This window comes from Diabrotica undecimpunctata, chromosome 5 (assembly GCF_040954645.1).
Source record: "Diabrotica undecimpunctata isolate CICGRU chromosome 5, icDiaUnde3, whole genome shotgun sequence".
NCBI classification, from domain to species: Eukaryota; Metazoa; Arthropoda; class Insecta; order Coleoptera; family Chrysomelidae; genus Diabrotica; species Diabrotica undecimpunctata.
Window position 1 is genome coordinate 45095110 of NC_092807.1, and position 25857 is coordinate 45120966.

The following is a 25857-nucleotide window of genomic DNA, read 5'->3' on the forward strand; positions in this document are numbered from 1 at the left end:
GTAAAGGTCTAATTGCTATTTTATAGATTCTTGTTCTTTTGTCTTGTCTTAGGTGTTTATTCTGCTCTAACGTAGGTATATTTAGAAGAAGAACTATATTTATGATATTTTTATTTGCCAAACAATTATTATCGCCGTTATGTAAAATAAATCAAATACCGGATAACATCCAACTTTTACCAGTAAGCTTAAATAAGAATCCAGAACAACCAGTACAAGTAACTCTCGATATTCCAACCAAACACCAGGACCAAATAAACCACGTATATTACAATTTTAACTAATAAACAGATCACAACCGAAACAGATGACCATATGGTAAGCAGCTAAAAAATAAAAAGAATAAATCGCCAAACACTCCAAGAAATAGTAGAACATATCTAAGTTAACAGTAAATTCTAAAAAAAAACATAATCCATGAAATAAGAATAATGAATATTAGCTTTTAGTTTAATGGCGACGAAAATCTATCTTCGCTCTATTAGAGAGGTTCGATCTTCCAACAAAAAGATTTAGTATCTTCACGAAACGTAGGTAAATGCTGGTCACACAGTATCTAAGATCTGGCAAGATACTATTGTAATCAGTTATCGTCAAGAATTTGTAGGCGGTTTATCAGCAGGGTTACGAGCACCAACGGGTAAAGGGCAACGACTAATAGTACACTCATTTTTTTACAAAAAAAAACGGGCGATTATCACGATGACAAGGACTCTAAATTTTTTGAAAAACGGTTCATGATTGAATCGAGCCAAATAATAGATAATAGTGATGGATAACACTTCTTATCCAGGCGATAAGTAAAACATCTGCCAACTATGGCCACCAGGAAAGCAGATATGCAGAGTTGGTTAATACAAAAAGAAAATCAATTTTCAGAGGACATGGTTAAGGCTGAGCTTATAGGTGTCGTTAGACAGCATCGTGACAGATATAGCCAGCATGTTTTAGATACAATGGCTCATGCTAAAGGCATAACTATTTTGAGAAATTATCATTATCATTGCGAGTTAAACCTGATTGAATTAATCTGGGTTTAAGTAAAGGGGTACGTAGCTCCTGAAAACCTGACATATAAATTTTCTAATGTCCAACGTTTGTTAGAAGACTCAATGGAACCGATACCGAAAGAAGATTGGGCTAATGCCGTAGCTCATGTGATAAAAGAAGAAGAAAAAATGCGGAGATTGGACGGTATGGTAGATACACTTTTTATTAAAATAAATGGACATGGAGGAAATGGAAATGGTGACTGGGGATTCCTCTGCGAACGAGTCGCTGGATTTCGAAACTCCATAAGCATAACTTAGGTATAAATTAATTCTTTGCTTTGTAGTTCTTCTTCTATTCCTTATGGAATATAATAAATATTTTGCAAAGCTTTCTGTTTTTTAAGTACTGTATTTGTTACTCTATAATAACAATAAAATTTTACTTTATTTTGTTAGACAACTAGAAGATACCTGTCAAAACATACAATGATCACTTAATAATTATATCGGTCTTAGATTTAATTATTACGTATAGTAACAAACAATATGTTGTCGTGTGACCACAGTAATCAAAGAAGTACAAATACATACAAATACATAGTTTTAAATTAAATTCATACACTTTTCTGTATGACACTTAAAATAGGTTCTTTCGATCCTTCATATGCTGCTCTATTTATAAAAGAGACCCTTTGAGGTGTCTTTCTACTAGCGTAAGTCCAGTAAAGAAGCTTGTTCTAGTTCTGAGTTGATGATTTTGTTTTTCTCGGTAATTTAGACATGTTATTTATAGCACATGATTGTTTAATCCAGTTTTTGTCATGTACCTAACCAGCTACACTTTTCCATTGAAAGTTATATTGTGTTTGGATGCAAGCTTTTTCCCAGTCGTGTAAGGTACTTGTTGACATTCATAAAGTTAGCTCTGAACCGAAGTATTTTGTAGCTCTTTTGGCCAATTCATTAGCTCTTTATTTGTCATGTGTTCACAGATAAACTTGCTTTCATATCAGTGTGAATGTATTATACTCCACAAATAATAAAAATTGTTTAGAGTTAGACTATTTTATACAACTATCAATTTAATGTTCGGCAAACAATTAGGATATATACCAATAAAAAACTAAATTAGGTAGTCTAAAATAAAACTTTACTTTTATCTTTACAGTTAAGCTAAATGTTATTTAAATTTAAATGAAGGTAAAGGGGAATCCCTTTGCCGTGTTCAATTTTTACTCAATTCTTTAGTAGTTTAAACAGAGAAAATATTTAAAGAGCACACATAAAGAACAGTTGTTAATTGTTATTTTTATTTATACATGGTGACTGTTTATTTGTATTTTAATAAAAAAAAGCGTGTTATATCAATACTACATTTATTGTATCATCTATCAATAAAATTATGTAATAAAATAGATTACAGAGAATAATTACAGATCCGTTCATCTGATAGAGTAAAACAAGAGTTTATTTGCACTGTGTACCACCAGTAATAACGTATGAGGCAGACATACTGTTTTGCCAGAAAATAATATATAAAACACACGTAGCATAGAGAGTAATGTAATTGTCAATGCTATATACATCCCTTAAAAACAGAATTTCAAATAAAGGTATAGACCGTTGGATTTCCGAGGTTTTGTTATAGTAAGTATTTCTGCTCCGTACGTCAACACTCGGAGGACGCATTGATCAAATACTTTTCCCTTTACGCATGTGGGCAGATCACTTTTAAAAGTTTCTCTCAGTTTTTTATATGCTGCCCACCCAAGAACGATTCTTCTTTTCAGTTCATGGGTCTGATTATCCCTGCTAATCATAACATCATGTCCTAAGTATTTATATTTATTTACGAGTTTTACTTCTTGTCCACCAATACTGATGTTCTGGTTGGGTACCAGATGTGTCATTATTTTTATTTTCGAGATGTTTATAAACCTTTATTTTATGTAGCCGTAATGAGTTTCTGTACCATCTCGCTTGGTATTCTTAAGTCCTCAGCTATCATGACAATATTATCGGAAAACGTATTAATATTCTCCATCCATTTTTATTTCCTTGGTAATATTCTCCATCTATTTTTATTCCCTTTGTCAGCCAATCCAAATTCTTAAAAGCATGTTTCAGCACTGTATTAAAAAGTTTACGTAACATTGGGTCTCCTTATCTAATCATCATCTCTATTTTTATGCGATTACTATTAGTATGTAATTTGCATACTGTAAGACTGTAATAAAAAATGCAAGCTGTACAGTTAATGAGCTCCAATTTTAATACCTGTATATTTCTGAGTACTTTTTGTCCAATTTTTAGTAAATTTGCCATAGCGTCGTACAACTTCCTCACAGAAATATTGTAAATCAGTTATATTTTCTTGTTTTCTATCACCTGCCACAGCTTGGGTAATGTATTACCATCATACGCCTTTTAAAGATCAACAAATACCATGTGTATCTTCATATTGTGTTCCAAGCGCTTTTATATTGTTTGTTTTGTGGAATCAAGTCAACCAAAACTTTCAGAAATACTATTTACCAGGAAAAAAACATAACGGTAGATGGGCAACTTGTTCCGTATCGAGGTAGGTGTCCTTTCAAGCAGTATATGCCTTCAAATCCAGATAAGTATGACATGAAGATATGGTGTGCCTGTGACCCGTAAACATACTATTCTTTCGGTTAAATACCATATACAGGAAAAAGACGGAAATACAGTAGCCAAAGTTCTTGCGTCTCAAGTTGTCAAGAAACTCGTTGAACCGTATTATAAATCCAAGGGAAATGTTACTTGCGATAACTATTTCACTGATCTTGTTCTTGCACATGAATAACTGGCAAATTCACCAACTCTTGTAAGCACAGTGAAAAAAAGTAAGAGATTTGTTTCTCGGTAATTTCTATCAAAAAATAACTGTTTAGAGAAATCTTTAATTTTCGGATTCACTCTAAAAGCATCTCTTGTTTCTTACATTCCGAAAAAACAAAGAAGTGTCCTAGTCCTGCTTACCATGCATCACAGTGCTTACTGTGCAAATGATGTTGACAAAAAAACCAGATATGATATGATACTCTATTACTATTACTATTATAGTACAAATGATTCATAAATATATGTGCAAAAGACGAACTAACCGTTGGCCTTTTGCAGTTTTTATGAATATTTTAGACGTGGCTGGGGTAGCCTCCTTTATTACTTGGACAAATTTACATCCAAAATGGAATGAAAACAAATATAAAAACCGAAGATTGTTTCTTACAACGACAGCAGAACAACTAATATTGCCTCAAATTTTAAAAAGAAAATCAAGGGGACTACAATTAGAACCAAAAACAGTGTATTGAAAAATGCTTACAGGAAGTTGAACCACGCAATAAAGAGCAAGGACTAGAAAAACTTCTACTTTTAACAAGGAAAAGGTGTCACATGTGCTCAAAAACAAAGGACAGAAAACAAAAACAAAGTAAAATATGCAATAGAAATGTGTGTAACCATCATTGTATAATTAAAAAAGTTTGTATTGCAATAAATAAAAATAAATGACTAGGTAATCTATGTGTTTTTTTATTTTCATGGTTTTTCTTGACCTATTACTTAATAATAATTTAATTTTTCCTATCAATTTGCTATTCTAGTTGGGAATAAGCTGATCTTGTGGCTTAGTCCCAACTAAAATAGTAAATTGATATGACAAAGTATTAATTTGTAAAAGTAAAATAATAATATTCTCCTGACTTATGCAATTAATTCATTTTGTAAAGATTGTTTTTGTCAGCACTTTATACATGAGCTGCTAATTACCATAATATTTTCGCAGAACAACAACACCGTAATCTTTTTCGTAAACCGGGTATGCGTAAACATCAACCTCTTTTCATATAAAATGACCTGGTAGATTTACAAAAAAATTTATTTATTCATAAATTAAGTCTTTATTTGGTTTTTAGTATTAATTACTTGTAAATAAATATTTTTTCTACAAAAGCTTTTTTACATTTTATTATTTTATGCAAATCCTTCAGGTAGCAAATCGCACCTTTGAAGTAGACCGCATACAATAGTAGCACCTTTTTTTAATTAAGACAACTTAAATTTAACTTCAATAAAAAATCAAAAAATAATATTAGAAATATATGGTTTAATATAAATAGTACATTCAAAAACAGTGGTGGGCCCAACGGACCCAAGTTGCGGGGTTACTTAAGTAAACTGTGTTGCCCGGATAAAGTTTAACTAAGTTTTGTTTTTTTGAAGTTTTGAAGTTATACTTCTATACGGTCGGCGTTGGAAATTTGCATGAGAGTGAATCTGTGAAACCATTACATTTATGTAAGATAATGAGTAAGAGAGAGACAGAAGATATATTTTCTCTCTCTTCCTCTCTCAAGAATAAAAATGTTCCTTTAGTATATATATTTAATATTATATATATTATATATATAATATTATATATAATATAATATGTATTAATGTTATTATTTATGTGATATGTTTTGTATTATTTAAAATTGAACGTTTATAATTATTTTAGGCTTTTGTATTTCAAAATAATCACTGTTTTACCGAGAACTGTCAATTTTGAAATCCGTTAGTGTCATGTCTAATTGGCAAATCCTTTACGTGTCTGGTTCATACCAGACGTGGTTGTGAGTTCGAATCCCAATTATGAATTACCTTTTTTATTTTTTAAATATTTAAAAACCTCACGTTAATCTTATTAAATATATGTAATATACGCAAAAAACATAAATTTTAAAATAAAATGAAAATTTACAACAATCCGAGTTGTTGGTTTTTTATTTTTATCTTCGTAAAGTAAGTTATGTATATTGGCAGTTTTAAATACTTATGAATATTAAATTTTAATTTATATTGTATTATTATATTGAATTATGTTGCAGTGTATTTATTGTATTGTAATTTTTATATTAATAACAAAATAAACAATGAATTTTACTGAAGAGTATGTGTAATTTTTTTTGCATTCAAATCCTTTTATACATATATAAAAATAAAAATATATGTTTTCATTAAAATATTGATACAATCCTTCATTTACTATACTCCTATTACAGGTCAAATGTTTATATACAACAAACGATGCACCATATAACTATATAACTAATTCTTTTCCTCTTTCTGCTCTCTCTTACCTATAGCATTACATATATAATGATTGTGCAGATTGACTCCTATATAAATTTTTAACGGCGAACGCGTGTATAGAAATATAACTTCTACCGGCAGTCCCACTGGACTGCCACACCCGTTTTTTTTGCATATTTCATGACACTTCAGTACACAAAAATGCATAAGGGATAAAATCGTGGTCGAACTTTATATAGAAATCTGACGGTCTATTAGGAGAAAAACTGGACAGACCATGTTGCCAGAGTCAGAGAGAAAAAAGACAAAAAAAAATTTAGAATTCAACATGATGCTTATCGTAATCGAGGACGTCTTCCAACAAGGTGGTCAGATGACATCAAGCGCATCCAGCACAACTGGATATAAGGTGCTCACGACCGGAAACAATGAAATTATTTATAGGAGGCCTATGTTCAGTCGTGGATACAAAACGGCTACTGATCATGATTGGGATGACCATCAGGAAGAAAAGCAAGGGTAAGACCTAAGATAAAAAAAATGGGGAGAGCAAGTAGAAGGAGATTAAAAAAATAAATTTTTTACCTTATGAATGGTGCCAGTTTCCAGTTGAATTCCTCTATCTAAAATTGGTGTCACACCTACGTCAAGTGCTTCTATACTCACTGAGGCTGGAAATAATGTACTAAGACTGCAATTCGTTCTTCTTCCGTAGTTGTGAAGGGTATAAATGGGTTGAAAGTCGTCAGCTTGGAAAAATACGTTGCAAGCTGAAAACATTTAATTTTTAAAATCTTATTTTTAGTATAATCATAATTAAAATTTGCAATAACTATGAAACCTCAATTTGTTATTTTTGCATAGTAACTAAAAAAAGGAAACAATAGATGAATTTGACCTTTACTTGATGGTAATTTATTTTTTATAATAATAAAACATTGAGAACTTTTGTTGTCAACACTTAATATAATTTAATATAATTTATTAGATATCACTACACTATCACATGTCTGTATTTTTAAATTTGTTAATTGCCATAGATTCTAATAAATATATCTTAAGGTCTTTATTTTGAATGAGAAGAATTTTAAATTCAGCATTTTTTTTTAATTAATTAGATGGCTTTGGTAAAGACCAATTAGCCAGACGATTTTTTCTCTAACTATGATAAATAAAAAAAATAAACAAAAAAAAACTTTACAGAAATTTAAAGAAAACTCTTCCTTTTTCACATAACAATGCTTAAAGTATTAGTAGTGTAAAAGTTAAGTGTGAGCAGTGTATGTTTTTTTTTACTTTTATTTTCTTTTTTTGTGTTATTTTTGTTTTTTTTTTTAATTTTTTCGTCGCCCACTGACAAAATTTAACTAGTTGCAGAATTGCTAACAAAGAGATGGTTAGTAATTTACAATTTTATTTTGCACCTTTTGGCGTGATTATATAAGCAGTACAATATATTAATATTCTTATTGAAAATTATACAATTTAAATTTATGGGTAAGCAAATTTCGTTATTAACAACTTCATTATAAAATTTATCTGTGCTTTGACTATTTAATGAACATTTAAGAAGAATGTGTGTTTAGTCTCCAAGTTCACCACATAAACATGAGGAATCATCAATTAAACCAATTTTACATTTATAGCTTGGTGACATTGTATGACCTGCTCTTATTCTGTTTAAAGTAATAATAAAGTTCCTGTTGTTTTGGTTGTGGAACCATCTTATTATTTTGATTTGGACTTGACATGATTTATAATTTAATCCTATTTGTTTGCTGTCATATAGTTCTTGCCATTTAGGTTTAAGTTGAATTTGAAGTGTGGAATTCAAATCTGTATATGGAATACACTGGTTAATAGAATCTCTGTGTAAGTCTGACGCGGATTTTGCAAACTTATCAGCAATTTCGTTTCCTTGTATATCCGAATGCCCTTTGATCCAAACTATTAGCACTTCCCGTTGCGAGCTAAGTATTTCGTGATTGGTCTGTAGTATTTCTACTTCTAGATGACTTACTTGGCCGCACTTATATTTTTAGTCTCTCTATGACACCTCTACAATCCGAAAATATGACACTTTTGAGTCTATACGTCCTAAGTATATATTTTAGAGCTTCGCTTATTGCAAACATTTCTTCTATATATATATCGTTGCCTCATCTGGTAATCTGAACTCTTCATGATATTTCGAGGTGTGATCGTAAAAAGTGGAACATGTAAGAATTTTTTTGATCCATCGGTGTAAATCTGATAATAGTCAGGCCATCGTTGATTGACCGTTTCGAGGAAGTGGTCGTTTTTGTCAATCTAAAACTTATTAGTTTTTTTTTTAGAAAAAAGGATATGCAGATGTTCTGAAAATATTCGTTGGGTTTTTGATTTGTACAGTACCGACCTGAATTGGGAAGGAGTGGTATAACTTTCACAAATTAGCGGAGTTTTCTTTCTTAGCCAATAAGACTGTGTGAGTACTGAAATTGGCAGTTTATGGATAGGAATTATATAACTTGCGGATTTAGCAAATGCTTTTGTGATAAATTTGTTACTAATTAGTTGCCTTCTTAGTTGTAATGGTGGTTCTACAGCTTCTGCTTCCATAATATTTATTGGGGTTGACTTGAGATATCCAAGACATATTTTTAGACTTTTGGTTTTTTGGATGTCTATTTTGTCTAAATGATTTTGTGCCGCTGATCCATACAAATGACTACCATAATCCAGGATTGATCTTATCATGGTTCTATAAAATAACAAGGCGCTATTTTGGTCAGCCCCCCATTTTGTATAACAAAAGGCTCTCAGTATGTTAATAGCATTTTCAGACTTTTTTGGTATTTAATGGATACAATCTTTCCATAACAGTTTTCGATCTAGATATAATCCTAAGTATCTCACAACATTTTTTATTTGGAAATTATAAGGTCCCAGTTTTACATGATCCTTTACATTTCATTGTGTATAAAATATTATTATAATGCCACTATTCCATTGTTCTGATGTAAATAATTTAAAAAGGCAGGCATAACAAAAGAGTTTTTAAAACTCTTTCCAGCCCAAATTATTTTTTTTCAATAAATTTTGTTGGAAAAAAAATAGGTTATAGAAAAAAATAATTGTTGATATTTTTTGTAAAAATTTTGCGTGACAGAATTTTCAAACTCAAAAAAATGATCCCATTTGGAATCGTCTGGCATTGGTGGTACCTGAATTATCCATTTAGAACACTTGATATAGTAGTCTGGCAAAAAATTGACTATAATAGAAAATAGGTATATCATTGCACTTCTACTATTAACAATTTAATTTTATACATGGAAACTATAAAAACAATTATTATTATTGTTTAAACATAAAGAAAATTGCACTTAGAACACTTTATTCTAGAGTAAGACTTGCACTATAATTTGCACCTCATGCGATTTTGATTATGTAGTGGCCAGTGTCCTACGACATCAAATCGAACATCTCGCGCTGGTGTAGGATGCATTACTTGTCTCGTCTCTTATTTGGTGTATTCTCTTGAGAAGAACGTCCTCGTTTTCTCGTGTCAGGCTTTCCAGCATTTCCAAATGGCATCTTTTTGGTTTGATTTTAATTCTATATAGTTCTACAAGCATGTCATACAAATCCACACCCCCATCGAAATATTATATTCTTTGACAATTGCTGGCCGTTCGATTTCTATATAGGTTTTGCTCTTGTTGCACAATTTCTTCACTTTATCAAGAGGATATTTTCCTATATAATTCGATACTAATATGACGGACTTATTGTCTAACCAGTTTAGAAAAGTAATATTTTTTGCAGTCTATTTTTACATCAAAGGATCCACAACCTTTTGCCATTAAAACTTTGTCTTCTGAAAAAAAACAACCTGCCAGCCGCCCTTCTTACAGTCCCTGCAGCAGAAAAGCCCCGTTCTTTTAGACTAGTAAGTAGATTATAAGATGTGAACCAATTATTCGTAAAAATCTTGAAATTCATGTGGTTTGGCAGATTTATGACCAACTTCAATACTACCCCCACTAATTCCAAAATCTGATTCATCTTGGACTGTTCCTTTACTCACATATATCTCAAAATCTTATAGTATGCCGCTGCGTCCTGCTCTTGCCAAAACTTTTATATCCCATTTATGAGGTTTTTTTATAATATTGCTTTAGATTACTATGTCGTTTGAATGGTATAATAAACTTATGGATGCTGTTAAATTCTTTAGATTCCATCTTATTCATATTTTGCCGAACTTTTTCACTGAAAGGTTTTACTTTATATAATTTGTTGCGAGACGAGATTTTCAAAATATCGTTGATGTGATGTGAAAATATGTCCACAGTGTATCAAAACGATTACGTGCCATGATATCAGCTATCGTATTATATCGCGTTTCTTCTGCTCAATACATTCTATACGAAGAAACACGAACAATTCCACTCAATACATATATGCATAAGAACTGCTTTATCTCTGCTGAATTTGTATCAATATTTTTACTGTCTTTTTTCACAGAATACAAGATTGTCTGCTCAGTAAAATTTTAAATAATATCGTCACAAAAACATTTAAACATATTGGAAAGGCGTATAAATATTTTCATCAACCGAAAAATTACCACTCTATTCACTGTTTACATCAAATAAATTGTTGTCTGTCCAAGTTGGTTTTTCTATGCTTTTTTTGACATGAATTGTGTGTGGCTCTTTTATAATTTCTTTAAAAGTTTTTTCTTTCATATTCTCTGTAACTTGTGTGTTTAAGCTTCAACAATATTTTCGAATAAATCTTGTATTTAAGTTTCTTCAATTATTTCGTCTTTTAAAGTCTCTTTCTCATTATAAACATCAAAGTCGATATCAGAGTGGTCAAGAAGACCAACTACCTCTTCCTGGGACAGATTTTGTAATTTCCAAAAAGAAAGTTTGGTTTTAGTTGTTTTCAACACACGATCCATCTGAAATAAGAAAAATATATTGTACTTTTGTATTTTATTGACTGGAAGGGATTAAAGCTCTTTTGACGCACTAGCCTAGTACTTTGACCATTTCACTTACAATGTCATCTTCTACAGGAGTTTTGTTATTCTCCATACCTTTTACCGAATATTTTATTTTTTCTTCGATTATATCTGAAAGTTTCTCTAATTCTTGATTTTGTATTGCTAGGATTTCTACCCTTTGGCTTGTGAGTATCTTTTATACAATATTATAAATACAAATAGAAAATCCTAAGACAGATTAATTTTTATATATGAAAATACACTTTAACAATGAAATTATCCAAATATATCTAACTCCCTAGGGGTAGTAGTTACCCCTGAAAAAAATTTAAATAAAAAGGGGTAGCGTGTGATACAGCGTTTAGTAAGGTTTTCAATGCTCTATTTAGCAATGTTTATATATTTTTTTTGTACAAGCATAGTCAAGAAAAAAATTATTTTATCTCATTCCATCAAAAAGCCATCGAGTGGAATATCTTTCACGATTGACTGGTCTGTTGGTTAGTTTGTTGTCAAAAAAGTAACATCGGATCTTTTTATGTCATTTACATTAAAAAAAAATATTAGACGTATTTAAAATTAATATTAGTTCGCTAAACCTCCTTAATAATTTGAAGTAAAAATACTTACATTACATTACGTTAAGAATTTTCAAGCATTATTTTAAATTATTTTAAAATGAGCTTAACTTAATCTCAGAGAATTCATATATTAATATTGATTGTCTTCTTCTTTAGGTTCCTTCTCCTATCGGAGGTTGTAAATCACCATCGCCATTTTAGTTTTATTGGCCGCGCTTCTGAATAATTCTAATTAGCTGCAACCGAACCACTCTCTCAAATTTCTTAGCCAGGATATTTTACGTCGTCCTGGGTTTCTCTTCCCTTGTATCTTCCCTTGCATAATTAACCTAAGTAATACGTACTTGTCGCCCCTCATTAGGTGACCCAGATATTGAATCTTTCTAATTTTAACAGTTTTTATGACTTCACATTCTTTCTTCATTCTTTGTAACACCTCTATATTAGTTACTTTTTCAGTCCACGATATTCTGCGAATTCTCCTGTAGCACCACATCTCAAAGGAGTTTAATTTTTTGATTTCATATTGTTTTATTGTCCACGCTTCCATGCCGTATAGCAAAGTAGAAAAAGCTACGAAACAAGTTCACGTCCAGAAATCAGGCAAGAAGGTTTTAGTTTCAGTTTTTTATGATGCGAAAGGAAGTAGCATTCTTATGCGGATCTCTAGATTAAAATTACGGTTGCAAAGTAAGTTCTTTAATTTTATGAACGTGTTTCTTGCCATTTCTATTCTAGATCTGATTTCTTTTGTTTGATCTCCATCTTCGGTTAGCCACGTTTCTAAATATTTATATGTTGTTACTCTTTCGATCGTTGTATTATTGATGATCAGGTTATCTACATTTTGTGTAGGTATTGATTGTGGCAAAGATTGTAGTATGAATATTGATTGTAGTTAATTATAAAACTTAAGAGAATTTATTAACTTAAGTTTATTGCAAGTTACAAATGCTTTTGCAGGAGGAGGGAATTCTTTTTTTAAGAAAAAGGTAGTTGTTACATTAGCTGTATTTAATTGATTAATTATTTTACCATTATATGTGCACCGATAACGTTGGATTAGGAAGTATTTGCTTGCTAGGAATTCTATGCGTAATGAGAGCAGGTTTTCAGTGGCTAGAACCAGTGTGGCTTTATTTGGAGTACTTTTCAGTAACCCTAACATAATTTTTAAACCAATAAATTGGATATTCTATCAATTTTGCGTAAATTGGTTATACTAGCTGACCCATATAACAAACAGTCATAATTTATAATAGATCTTATATATATGCTCGATAAAAACTAAATGCAATATTTAGTTCTGCACCCCACGATCTCTTACAGAGCATTTTAAGTACATTTATACCTTTTTCGCAGCGACTACTTGTGTAGTTAATCTGTTGATTCCAAAGAAGTTTTCTGTCAAGTATTACACTAGGTTATTTGAATTCCGAAACAATTAATATGGCATTGCCCTATAAGGATACAGTGTCATTTTTAATAGGGTGTGTAGAAAAAGATACTACAGCACACTTTTGTTACAAAATGGTGAAGCCATTTTACAAAATACAGCTATCAAAGTTGTACATTGATTCTCTATCAAACCTCCCAACAGTAAACATATTAGATATTAGCGATATTTGATATTTAATATAAGCTTATTTTTTTGGACAAAATATTGAATTTTTTTGATTCAAATGTAGAATTTTGTTTATACCTAAAAGTTAAAAAAAGGTGCTGTGTAAAAGTGTTACTTCTTCTGGACTAAAAACTGTAAGTTTGATTTTACTATTTCATCTATAACAAAATCAAGGGTGAACAACTACTTTGTCGATTTGGCGTGAGGTTAATTACCAGTCCTTCCGGTAATGATCCATTATAAGCACTAGGGCTATTTAGGTTATTTAACCCAAGCGTAGAAATGGATCCAGCAGCGGGAACTTCTACCATGGAAAGTTCTGGCAGTAAACCAACCATCAAAATTATATTCTACAGCTCTTAATCAACCTACAAATAAATTTCCAAACAAAAGACAAGCAACTCCACTTCACTCACTCCCAAACTCTCATATTGAAGTTTACCTTAACGCAGTAAATAAAGTGGATCCCAGAAAAATACATTCTATTTCTAAAATTATAAATGATAGTATTTGTATCTTCTTTAAAAGTGAACACAGTCGATGAGTTTCTATTAAACGACAATGGAATTGTAGTAAGTAATCAAGAACGTATTTAAGCCCGAAGACTAATAACTCCAAATGAACGATTGATTATTTCCAACGTATGTTCAAGTACCGCACAGCGTTATGGAAGAACAACTGAAAAACTGAAGTATACATCTAATAACTCCAATTGATTTTCTCAGGATAGGGACTTCAAATCCAACATTTATAGCAATCTTGCTACTTATACAAGCAGCAAGAACATTTTGCACCTCAGTGTCCCAATAAAAATAATTAGACTCCTTCAAACAACAGTCACCCATAATAATGTTAATCTAAACTCTCTACAGGAAGTACACCAATCAGCTCCCCTTTCGACAATTTCTTCTACACAATCCTCTTCTACTGAGACTGAAACTACAGTACAAAAATTAGCTTCTTTGTCGATAAATTCCTCTACATAATGCCCCCTTACTGAAGCTGAAACATCTAGAAAATTCATTACCTCTCAACCAAATAAGCATACTCCAATAAGCTGCAACCTACCCAATGAAACTCAAATGTATACCTTTGATCAATATACATCCTCGTCCCAGCATCCTAAACGAAACCTATCTGAAATAATATCCCCTTCCCCCCAAATAAGAAATAACGAAAATTCCTTCGCTGAACCGAAGCCACAAAGCAAAAAACCAAAGACTTAACAAAAAACAACAGAAACCTAGTAGAAGATCTTACCAAATGCACCAGTCAATTCTTAAAAGATAACTCAGATCACTTTTCTTAAAAATGCGCATGGTTCTTTAGATCCTCTCAGTGTCGCCAGAACTTACTCGGAGGATATCAAAGGATTAATAGACTTGCTAAAGAAAATACATCCTATGTTAAGTTTAAGATATCTTAAATCCCGTTGTTCTAGAATTAAAAACAAAATTACAAAACAAATTTTAAGTAATACTTCTACCGATGATCCTAGCGATTCTTCTCCGGAGACTTATTAATTAAACTATTTTTGATTCTATTATTCAATGGAACCTAAATGGGTACCATACCCGTTTAGAAGATCTTAAAATTCTTATAAATAAATATCATCCATTCATTCTATGTTTACAAGAAACACATTTCAAAGGAAGTTAGTGTCACAATCTTAAAAACTTCATGTCCAAACTACGATTAGGACACACCAAGATCACACATGCTTTCCTACTACAGAAGTAACCCAAAGCCTTGTGTTACGCGAGTTATGGGAGCCGGCCTCGTTATAGTCATTCACCTAAGAATGATGATCCAGGATTTGTGTTCTAATGAACTTTGTAATAAGATTAGTTTGCATTTTTATATTTACTTAATTATCATTTTACCATTGCATTTTTATTATATCGAAATTATCACGATCTTTTTTGATTTTGTAATTTTTTAATAAAGTAAATATTTTTTAAAATAAATTGGCCTACGGGAAAACTATAAGTTGCATGTGATAGTGATCTAACAGTACATCGCTGATTAGTGGAGGGTCCGTTTTAAGCATTTGAAAGACAATATGAACTACAATAAAACTACAACAATAAAAGATATTCTAAGTGACCATAGTCATCGCAATCGTACCATACTTTTTTCTTGTTTTCTCAGGACTTATTAACAAAATCTAATTGTATTCTGTATTTTTTTTTTATATTTATATTATCTGTAAAATCGACCATTGCTAATAACCGTTGTGGTTAAAGCAGTTTTAAATAAAAAAAATTGTACATTATGTGTTTTAGTTAAGTAAATCATTCAATGTACGTTTTCTTCTGTGAATACATGACAATATTATCAGCATATTGTAAACAAGTAATATTGGGAAACCATAAATTGTGCAAATCATGTGTGTACAGAATAAAAAATAGTGGACTTAAACAGCTCCCTGTGGCATGTCTTTGGATGTATTCATTGGTCCCATAATATTGTGACCTACTCGCATCGATATAAAAGAAATTTAAAGGTGTGTAAAGCATTTAATTTCTTGCTAAACGCATGTGGATTACAAAGCAATCTTTGGAGCTTTATTCAAATTTTTATAAAAATACCATTACAAGAGGGATAAACTCATTAAAAAAGACATAAAAGCATAAAAAACATATTAAAAATTCGGTTATGGAATGGGTGGAAGTACCCATCCACCTAGACAGCTTTGGGGTGAAGAACATATTGATAACATCTCACTCATTCATGATATGTTTACATAATATAATTTAAAATATTAATCTATTTACATCTTATGCATTCCTGTGGCTTATCGTTGAGGTTGTAAAAAAGTTATGTTTAACTAACGATACGACAAAAACTTATTTTATAACTAGATTTTAAACTTTTTCAATTTGTCCTCGATGAACTTTATCTAAAAGTTATCGTAGTGTAGCAGGTAGGTAAACTTTTTGTATTCGTTCCTCCAAACATTTATTTTCAATTTAAATTAAACATGTACAGGAGGACTAGCTTATATAAAATGTTAAATGAAATAATAGAAAAATGTTAAATAAATTATTAAAGAATATCTAGAATACATGCCTATATTACAGACAACTTCACCTTCTCCTTTGATACAAACTAGGGTCTGTTGAACATGTAAAGGCGGTATAACATACAACAAAATACATCAAATAACTAGAAAACAAAATGTCTCAACAAATTAAACAGAGTAGATTAATAACGACCGCAGAGAAGCTATTTACGAAAGGGAAAACCTAACCGCATATGATACAAACAAAAAAAGGAAGAAGACAAAACAAAATATAAAATGGAAAGGTGGAGAGTAAAACAAATATCTATAGCACGAAAGCATCTTTCTTGGAAGAAAAAATATTGAAAATAGGACCAACTTAAAAAAAAAACAATGAAAATATCTGTCAACCAATAAGGGTGTAACGAAAATGCTAACAAAAGTAGATGATAAAAGCTTTACGAAGACCACGTTGCTCAATTCAGAGCTTGATTAGGGTATATTATAGTGGGTGTATTATAGTATAGTATATTATAAGTTATTTGGGGTAGGTACTCCTCCACAATCCCAGTGGAGGACAGACTTACTTCAGGGATCTGAATCGCGAGCGTTGATTGTCTCTTAACTCCTATGGAGAGAAATCATGTCCTAACCCCATTCCTACCCAATACCTACTATCCTACCAATTTCCCAAACCAACTCAATGGTAACTGGCAAAAGCCATTGTACGACAACACTTGCCCCCTACCAACCCGACCTGAGGCAGCGTGGTAAGGTATGCCTCACGACCCCTTATGAATAAAGGAAAAAGAAAGCCGCGGCCCTCATTCTCCGTAGGCCCCGAGACGCTGACTACTGCCCACTACTACCCATTCTGACCCCGAGATGGGTAGTTCTCGGGAACCAGTCAGGAGGGCAGAGGGTGCTAAGAATCTGCGGAGTCTAAACCACAACCCAGCCAGAACAACAACACTATACGTAGCGACCTATAACTTCAGGTCGTTAGCGAACCAGGCAAGACTCATAGAGTTAGAAAATGAAGCAGTCAATATTAAATGGGACGTCTTCGGAATAAGCGAAGTAAGACGGAAGGACGAAGAGTTAATAGAACTTGAATCGGGCAACATCCTCTATCACAAAGGAACAGAAAATGGACGAACAAGTGGAGTGAGGTTCCTAATTAATAAGAAATGGAAGGATAGGATAGTCGACATAGCAAGAACCTTAGACAGAGTAGCTAGTCTAAGTCTAAGACTATCCAGTAGATACACTATCCAAATTGTGCAAGTATATGCACCAACCATATCCCACTCCAATAAGGAAATAGAGGAATTTTACAATGAAATAACTGAGGTGCTTAACAAGAACAAAAGCCAATTTAAGTATCTAGTCGGGGACTTTAATGCCAAAGTGGGTAAACAATCAAATCAAGAACAATGTGTCGGCAACTTTGGCATTGGAGAAAGAAATGAAAGGGGAGAGAGACTGGTTCAATACGCACATTACCAGAACCTCTCAATCGCCAATACCTATTTCAAGAAGAACCTCAATAGGAAATGGACATGGGTAGCTCCCAATGCAACTACCAAGAACGAAATAAATTTCATCCTAACTAATAAGCTGAAAACCATAAAGGATGTAAGTGTGCTCAACAAATTCCGAACAGGTAGTGATCACAGACTAATTAGATATCGGGTCGTTCTAAACACTAAACTAGAAAGAATGAAATTACTCCAGAAACCAACTGCAGAGGTAAATATCACTAACCTAAGCAACAACTCGGAACGCTATCAAAATTTAATTCAAGAAAAATTACAAGACCCAACGAATAGCACACACTTAATAAAAATAATCTTAATTTGCGCCAAAGAAGTTGGAGGATCACAAGCACACAACAGCAATAGAAAACTTTCAGATGAAACAACAGCTCTCCTGAAACAACGAAGAGAAATGAAAATCAACTCCAATATTAATAAAATTGAATATACCGAACTGTGCAAAGCAATACGGAAAAATATCACAGAAGATATAAAAACCTACAATGAACGACTTGTACAAAATACAATCGAGAAGCGTAAAAGCTATAGGAAAATCAAGAGTAAGTTGGCAATCGGTAGAAAGCAAATGCATTGGGGAACAACAACAAAAGGATCACAAATAGGGCTGAAATAATAAAACATGTAACCGAATTCTACGAGGGTCTATATAAAGCTCCGGAAGTACAAGAAATAGGCGAAGAAGAAATTGCTGTTCAAGAAGATGTACCAGATGTTCTCGTGGATGAGGTAGAGGCAGCTCTTAAGAACATGAAGAACGGCAAGGCAGCCGGTAATGACGCTGTTACAGCCGAACTTCTAAAGATTGCTGGTAAAACAACTTGGAAAATCCTAGCAAAAATATACACAAACTGCCTAAAATCGAGACATATTCCGAAAAAGTGGAATTCAGCCAACATAATCCTCATTCACAAGAAAGGTAGCAAGGAAGACATTAGAAATTATAGACCCATCAGCTTGCTGCCTGTGATATACAAGGTATTCACCTAAATCATTAATAACAGAATACAGAACACACTTGACGCTGCACAACCCCGAGAGCAAGCAGGCTTTAGAAATAGCTTCAGCACAATGGATCATATTCAAACATTAAGAGAAGTAAAACAAAAAGAGAAATCAAACGATTTCTACCTAGCGAAACCGAATTCAAATTTTTACCACTGTGTTTCCTAAAATTTGCGAAACAAACAGCTGGATAAATTACTCGGCAAGGGAATCTAAAATTGCATTCCACATGCCGTTCATTCTGGTTAAAATTCTTAGTGAATTCAGTTTCTGGTACTCCAACCGAAGTAAGTAATAAAACATAATGGACGGTATTAGATTTGTGTTCTGATACAAGGCAGCGACAACCGCTTATACGTATTTTGACCTCTTTAGGTCTTGTCAGAACGGTATAGCCACTGCTCTGAACCAAAACAAAAATCTCTCCCGTCCTAGACGGGATTCTAGATTAAGAGAAGTAATGAGCAGAACAAAAGAATATGATCTATTCGCATTCATAGACTTCGAGAAGGCATTTAACTTCGTATACCCAAGAGCAGTCATAGAAGCTCTTGTCGACCAAGGAGTAGATAAACCATATGTCGAAACGCTAGCAAATATATACAAAGAGGCCACAGCTAGAGTAAGCATATATGGAAATACCCCAGAATTTCCCACTCAGAAAGGAGTCCGACAAGGAGACACCATATCCCCTAAACTCTTCACTGCAACCTTAGAAAATATCTTCCGGAAATTAGACTGGAACAACCAAGGTCTATGTATAGATGGAGAATACCTAAACCATCTTAGATTCGCTGACGACATCATTCTAATTGCTAGAAGTCCTGAAGGATTACAACTACAAATTAATGACCTTAATATAGCCAGCAATGAGGTAGGCCTAAAAATGAACCTAGCAAAGACTAAAATATTGTGCAATGATCTGATCGCCAACGTGGAAATAAAAATTATGAAACCTCGCTAGAAGTAGTAGACGAATACATATACCTGGGACAGCTCATACATAAATCGGGATCACTACTTCCGGAAATCAACAGACGAATAAAACAAGCGTGGTCAGCATTAAAACGAAATTCCATAGTCTTCAAGTCAAAAATGCCACTATACCTCAAGAAGAGAATATTTGATCAATGCATATTACCCGTCTTGACATATGGATGTGAAACTTGGATATTAAAGAAAGAAATAACGTCGAAATTCCAAGTAACTCAAAGAGCAATGGAAAGATGTATGCTAGGGATAACAAAGAGGGATCGTAAAGGAATTGAATGAATACGGAGGCAAACCCAGGTGACTGATGTAATCCAAAGAATAAAATCCCTGAAATGGCAATGGGTAGGACATATAGCAAGAAAAACAGACAACAGATGGACCACTAGAACAACTATGTGGTACCCCAGGAACGCTAAGAGACCAAAAAGGCGAGCGAATCTCAGATGGGATTATAATATAAGAAAATTAACAGGAACAACGTGGTCTCGAATAGCACAAGATAGAAAAATATGGGCGCAAATGAGCAAAAATTATAAGAACAACGAATAACTAAGATATCGTCGAATAATAATAAGAACATAGAATAACATTGAAATAAGGGAGGCTGCACCGTAATTGGAAACGGTTAATAAAGCTGCACATGATGATGTTATAAGTTATAGTACATAATCAGCAGCAGTGTATGCAAATAGTTATAGAACATTGTCCAAGACGCGTATACTGTTTCAGCATATCTCCAATTAGCTAGAATCGCATTTCTTATCATTTTGTGTTGTAAAGCATGTAAATAGAATCTGTTCTCTTTCATGAAACTTCTACTTTTAAAAATTGTTTGAATAAATCTTTTTAAAAATCGATATTAAGAGTTTTCCAAGTTTATTTATATATAGATTTGGAAATTTTTTAACGAAACATATGATTTTTAATACAATAACTGACATTCCCTGATTTGCAATCAACTCATTTGTTTGACTAGAATTCCTCTCCAGTCGATATCCTACAACCGCACCTTCGCAAACGATCATGGTCAATCTATGCATGCCTCCGTCTTAGAACGGAACACAGCTAGAGTGAATGTCATTTCGTCAAAGACGTACATTTTTACGTAGATGAAAGTAAAAATATTATTTAATTAAAAAAATTGTTGTTTTATAGCCAAAATGGCAAGAAAACAAGTAGATTTATAAAAATGAAAAGATATTCCAAAAATAACATAATAATAATAATATTCAAAAACAAAGATTTACCGTAACACAGGTTCAAATATTCCACCTCTTTCTGAAGAGCAAAAACCGAATCTGTTGTACAGAGATACTCTTAGATCCTTGAGAAGTTCCGGTCTGATGCTCCCACAAAATTAAATTATTTTCCCCTTTAATTCCGCTAAATTTTTTGCTGCTTCTTTAAACGCTTAATAAACACTTGTTTTCAAATATTTCCATAGAAAAAAATTATTTGGCGATAAGTCTGATGATCTGGGAAGTCACTTAATCGTAAAACGAGAAGAAATTAATTTGTGTTCAAAAATGGTTTCTAAATAATTTTAAACTGCTTGTTTATTGTGAGCAGGACAACCGCAGAACTGAAATCAAATATCGTCAAAGTTAACAGGAAGTAATTGAAATGCCAGAATAATTTTATTTTGCAACAATTCTAAATATTGATTGCCCGTTAAATTTTCCATTTTAAAAGGATTACCAATGCTGAGGTACTACGACGTCTAAATAAGGAGTTAGAAATTATGAACAGCATAAAAAGAAGAAAACTAGAGTATTTGTGTCACATAACCAGAGGAGAAAAATATGAGCTGCTGAGAATTATTATGCAAGGAAGGATCCAAGGAAGAAGAAGCATAGGAAGAAGACGCATCTCCTGGCTGAGGAACCTTAGAGAATGGTTTAACTATATTTCACTACAACTTTTTAGAGCAGCAGCCAACAAAGTGACCATAGCCGTTATGATATCCAACCTCCAATAGGAGATGGAACTTTAAGAAGAAGTTAAATTTTCATCAATCAAAAATTAACTGACGATATAGTTCCCCAAAATACCTATTTAAACATTAAGTTTTTCACATTAAGCGTCCAAACATTAAGTTTTTGGAGATATTGTCGATTCGTCAGTAAATAAACAACTAAACAACAACTAAAAGTTTATAGCAAATACCTGGGTATGCACCTTAAGAGGCGGTTTACATGAAAGAAGGAATGGAATTTATAAAATTTTAAAATTTATGAAACGAAAAAAACTGGGCTTTAATCTTAACAGACTTTACTGGTTACTATGTAAAAGATCACAATTATCGGTACATAACAAGCTGTTAGTTTATAAATCAGTCATAAAGCCAGTTGGAGTTATGGGATCTAGTTGCAAGGATCAACATCCAGTGAGATCAACATCCTCTCTAAGATATCTAATGTAGATATCTTAGAGAGGTTTCAATCAAACGTCTTAAAAATGCATCATGGTATGTAACTAATCAGTACATTATGCATGGCATTCAAATCAAGACTGTAAAAAGAAGAGATCACAAATTTCTCCTAAAAATATGCTCTGCGACACCATCCTAACGATCTGGCAACGATCTTTATGAGACCATTATTATATCGAAAACTAAAGCGACACACACCCAGTGTAGCCCAGTCTGATTATACAAAAATCATCGATTTCACGGCAAAATGTTTCGCAGATATCTGAAGCTTTTAAGACATAGGTGGGGGTTACTAGATGACGAATAGATAAAAAGATACTCCCATTTTTACCTTGCGTTTTTTTTAAACAATAATTTATGGTCAGAATTTGATTTTTTATCTATAAGTTTTTTCCCTTATAATTTAAATAAACAATATTTATATCATTTTTTTATATCAAGAATATCTTTATTTTCCCGTTTTTTCAATTAAAATTGATAAATAATTTACGGAGATATTTGAAAAAAAGCAGTTTTTTTGCACTAATTTATAAATATAATTAATTTTTTTATTAACAAAATAAAATGTTATTAATACATTTCAACATTGAGGAACTACCGTCCTTTAAATTTGTGCAAAATTTACCCCCGATCGGTCAAATAGTTAAAAAGTTATTCAATTTGTTTTTCCCTGGGACTAATTATTTAAACCATTAAACTTGCCCTATGAATGATGCTAGACAAATTTAACAAATTTTATAGGATTCTTTAAGACTTATACTATATCTCAGAAGTTAAATGAATATTGAGTTTTCATCGAAATTATTTACAAAATAAACGTTTGAAAAAGGGGTATGTTCTTTAATTATAAACAATTATAATAACTTCTATATTTTTCAAGCTACAAACTTGTACGTACAACCATTAGATAGCTGGTAAAAAACTCACATTTAACAAAAAAAAATAAACGTTCTATGAACAATAGGAACGAAGTTAACGACAATTTTTTTGTTAATTATATCTCCATTGTTTATAAACATTAAGAAGTATAATTTTCACAAATTTTGAACGAAAATTCAAAGTTTATATTGAATTTTATAGCTGTAAAATTCATCCAATTTTTCCAAACTTAAAACCTTTCGAAACGAAGTTACTTTCGAAAGATCGACATAGGAAAGTGGAGGGGAAACTGTTTTAGCTCCTCGCTGCAAAATTTAATATTATGGTTACGGATTTATCATTCAAAAGCTTCAGCAGTTCTGTAGGAATTTCATCAGGTCCATTTGTTTTTCCATTTTTAGCGTTCTTATTGCGTATTCTACTTCTTCTTTCAATATGTCTGGCCCAGTTGCATTGATTATCTGAGTTAAGTTGTTTCTATCGTCTTCAAATAATTCATTCAGGTATTCTGTCCATCTTTTTATTTTATTCTCTAGATCTACAATAAGATTTCTATCTTTGTCTTTAAGTTTACCTATTTGGCATTTCTTTATGCTTCCTGTTATCTCTTTTACTTTTTTGTGCTTATTGAACGCATCGTACTTTTTCTCATAGGTTTGCATTTCTTCACATTGTTCTTTAAAACACTCCTCTTTGGCTTCTTTTATTCTATTTTTTATGTGTTTATTTATTGCTTTGTGTTTGTCTGGGTAATTCTTCATTTTTCCTCTTTGTTCCATCAAGTCTAGTATATCTTATGTCATCCACCCCTTATTCTTTGTTGTTGTTTTTGTAAGATGTTTCTTTCCTGCTGTTTGTATAGCTGTATTTATGTACTTAAATTTTTGGTTAACGTTGTTTGTATCGTTAATTTATTGCTGCACTGAACGGAGGTTTTCATTTATTTCTTCTCCTGTTTCTTGTCGTATATTTTTGTTTCTAAGTTTATTTAAATCTAGTGCCTTTCTGTGTGGTCTTCTAATCTTTTTTGGTCTCGCCTCTATCACAGTAACTACCGGGTTATGATCTGAGCCTATATCAGCTCCTGGGTACGTCTTAGTACATTTAACAGCATTATGATACCTCCTTGCTATCATAATGTAGTTTATTTGATTTCTCACTATTTTTTCTTTGGTATGTTGTGGAGATGTCCATGTATATAACCATCGAGGAGGTAATTTGAAAAAGGTATTTGTTATTACGAAGTCTTCACTTTGGCAAAATTGAATCAATCGATCTCCTCTGTCATTTCTGTTTCCAAACCCATATGTTCCTACTTGTTCTCCTACCTTACCTTGACTCACCTTGGCATTAAGATCGCCCATTATTATGTTAATGTATGGAAAGACTGACTTAATAAGTGAAGACAAACAACCTGCAACAAAAAGGTTCAGACCTGACAGTGAAGTCGAATAAATGAACCAAATTTTAACTTTTAAACCAATGTATGTAAAGAAAATAAAAAAAAAATAAAGTTCAATAAACATTGCAAAATTTAATAAGGCAAGTGATGAAAAAATTGACTTATTTTATCAAAGCAGTAAGACAGATTAGATTAATATTGTATATCATATTTGTAAGAAAAACAGAATAAAAATCAATATTGTTAATTATAAAAATACAAACAATTATAATTGATATAAGGAATATAATAATATAATGTGTAAAAAATTACCTGAAATTTAATTTATAAAATATATAAGTATTATTACATCATTGATATAAAATGAAAAAACATATGTTGATTTTCCGGAATTTTCCGAGATTTATAGGGGGGTGAAAATTATGTCATCATTATTAATACTGCGACAGACTATTCGAGCAAATTAAAAAAAAGTAAGTATTTAGGGTGAATTCCAAATGGACTCAATTTTTCCGAGTTTTCCCATATTTTCTGGCCAGTGAAAACTATGTAGGTATTCATATTTCGACGAGCTACCCCAGAATAAAAAAAGAGGCTTGCAGCTGCAAAGGAAGCCAAGATAATGTAAATTTTTCCTACGTGTTGCAATTTGAAGTTCCGATGCCGAAAAAAAAACGGAGCTGAAACAGAGATATCCTCTCCACTTTCCTATGTCGATCTTTCGAAAGTACCGTCGTTTCTAAAAATTAGATAAATTTTATAGCTATAAGTTTCAATATAAAGTTTAGATTGTCATTGTGCAAATTTTACTTCTTAATGTTTATAAACAATGGAGATGATTTTTTTAAAAATAGTCACTAACTTCGTTCCTATTGGCCATAGAAGGTTTTTTATTTTATAATGTGAGCTTTTTTACCAGCTATCCAATGGTTGTACGTACAAGTCTGTAGCTTAAAAAATATAGAAGTTATTACAATTGTTTATAAGTAAAAAACATACCCCTTTTTCAAACGTTTATTTTGTAAATAATTTCGATGAAAACTCAATATGCATTTAACTTCTGAGATAGTCTAAGTCTTAAAGAATCCTATGAAATTTTCTGAATGTGTCTAGCATCATGCATAGGGCAAGCTCAATAGTTTAAATAATTAGCCTCAGGGATAAACAAATTAAATAACTTATAAAATATTTGACTGATCGGGGGGAAATTTCGTACAAATCTAAAAGATGGTAATTCCTTAATGTTTAAATGTATTAATACCATTTTATTTTGTTAATAAAAAAATTA

The 25857-nt window shown here is 32.0% G+C and overlaps 1 protein-coding gene across 3 annotated transcripts in view; it reads right to left on the reverse strand.

Moving 5' to 3' along the window:
* The window catches only part of LOC140441284 (corticotropin-releasing factor-binding protein), a 447599-nt gene that overhangs the window by 54633 nt on the left and 367109 nt on the right, over positions 1-25857 (reverse strand). For all 3 annotated transcript variants that reach the window (XM_072531901.1, XM_072531902.1, XM_072531903.1), the window contains one exon: positions 6681-6865. In XM_072531901.1, the coding sequence (XP_072388002.1) occupies positions 6681-6865 (185 nt within the window). The remainder of the gene's footprint in view (positions 1-6680; positions 6866-25857) is intronic.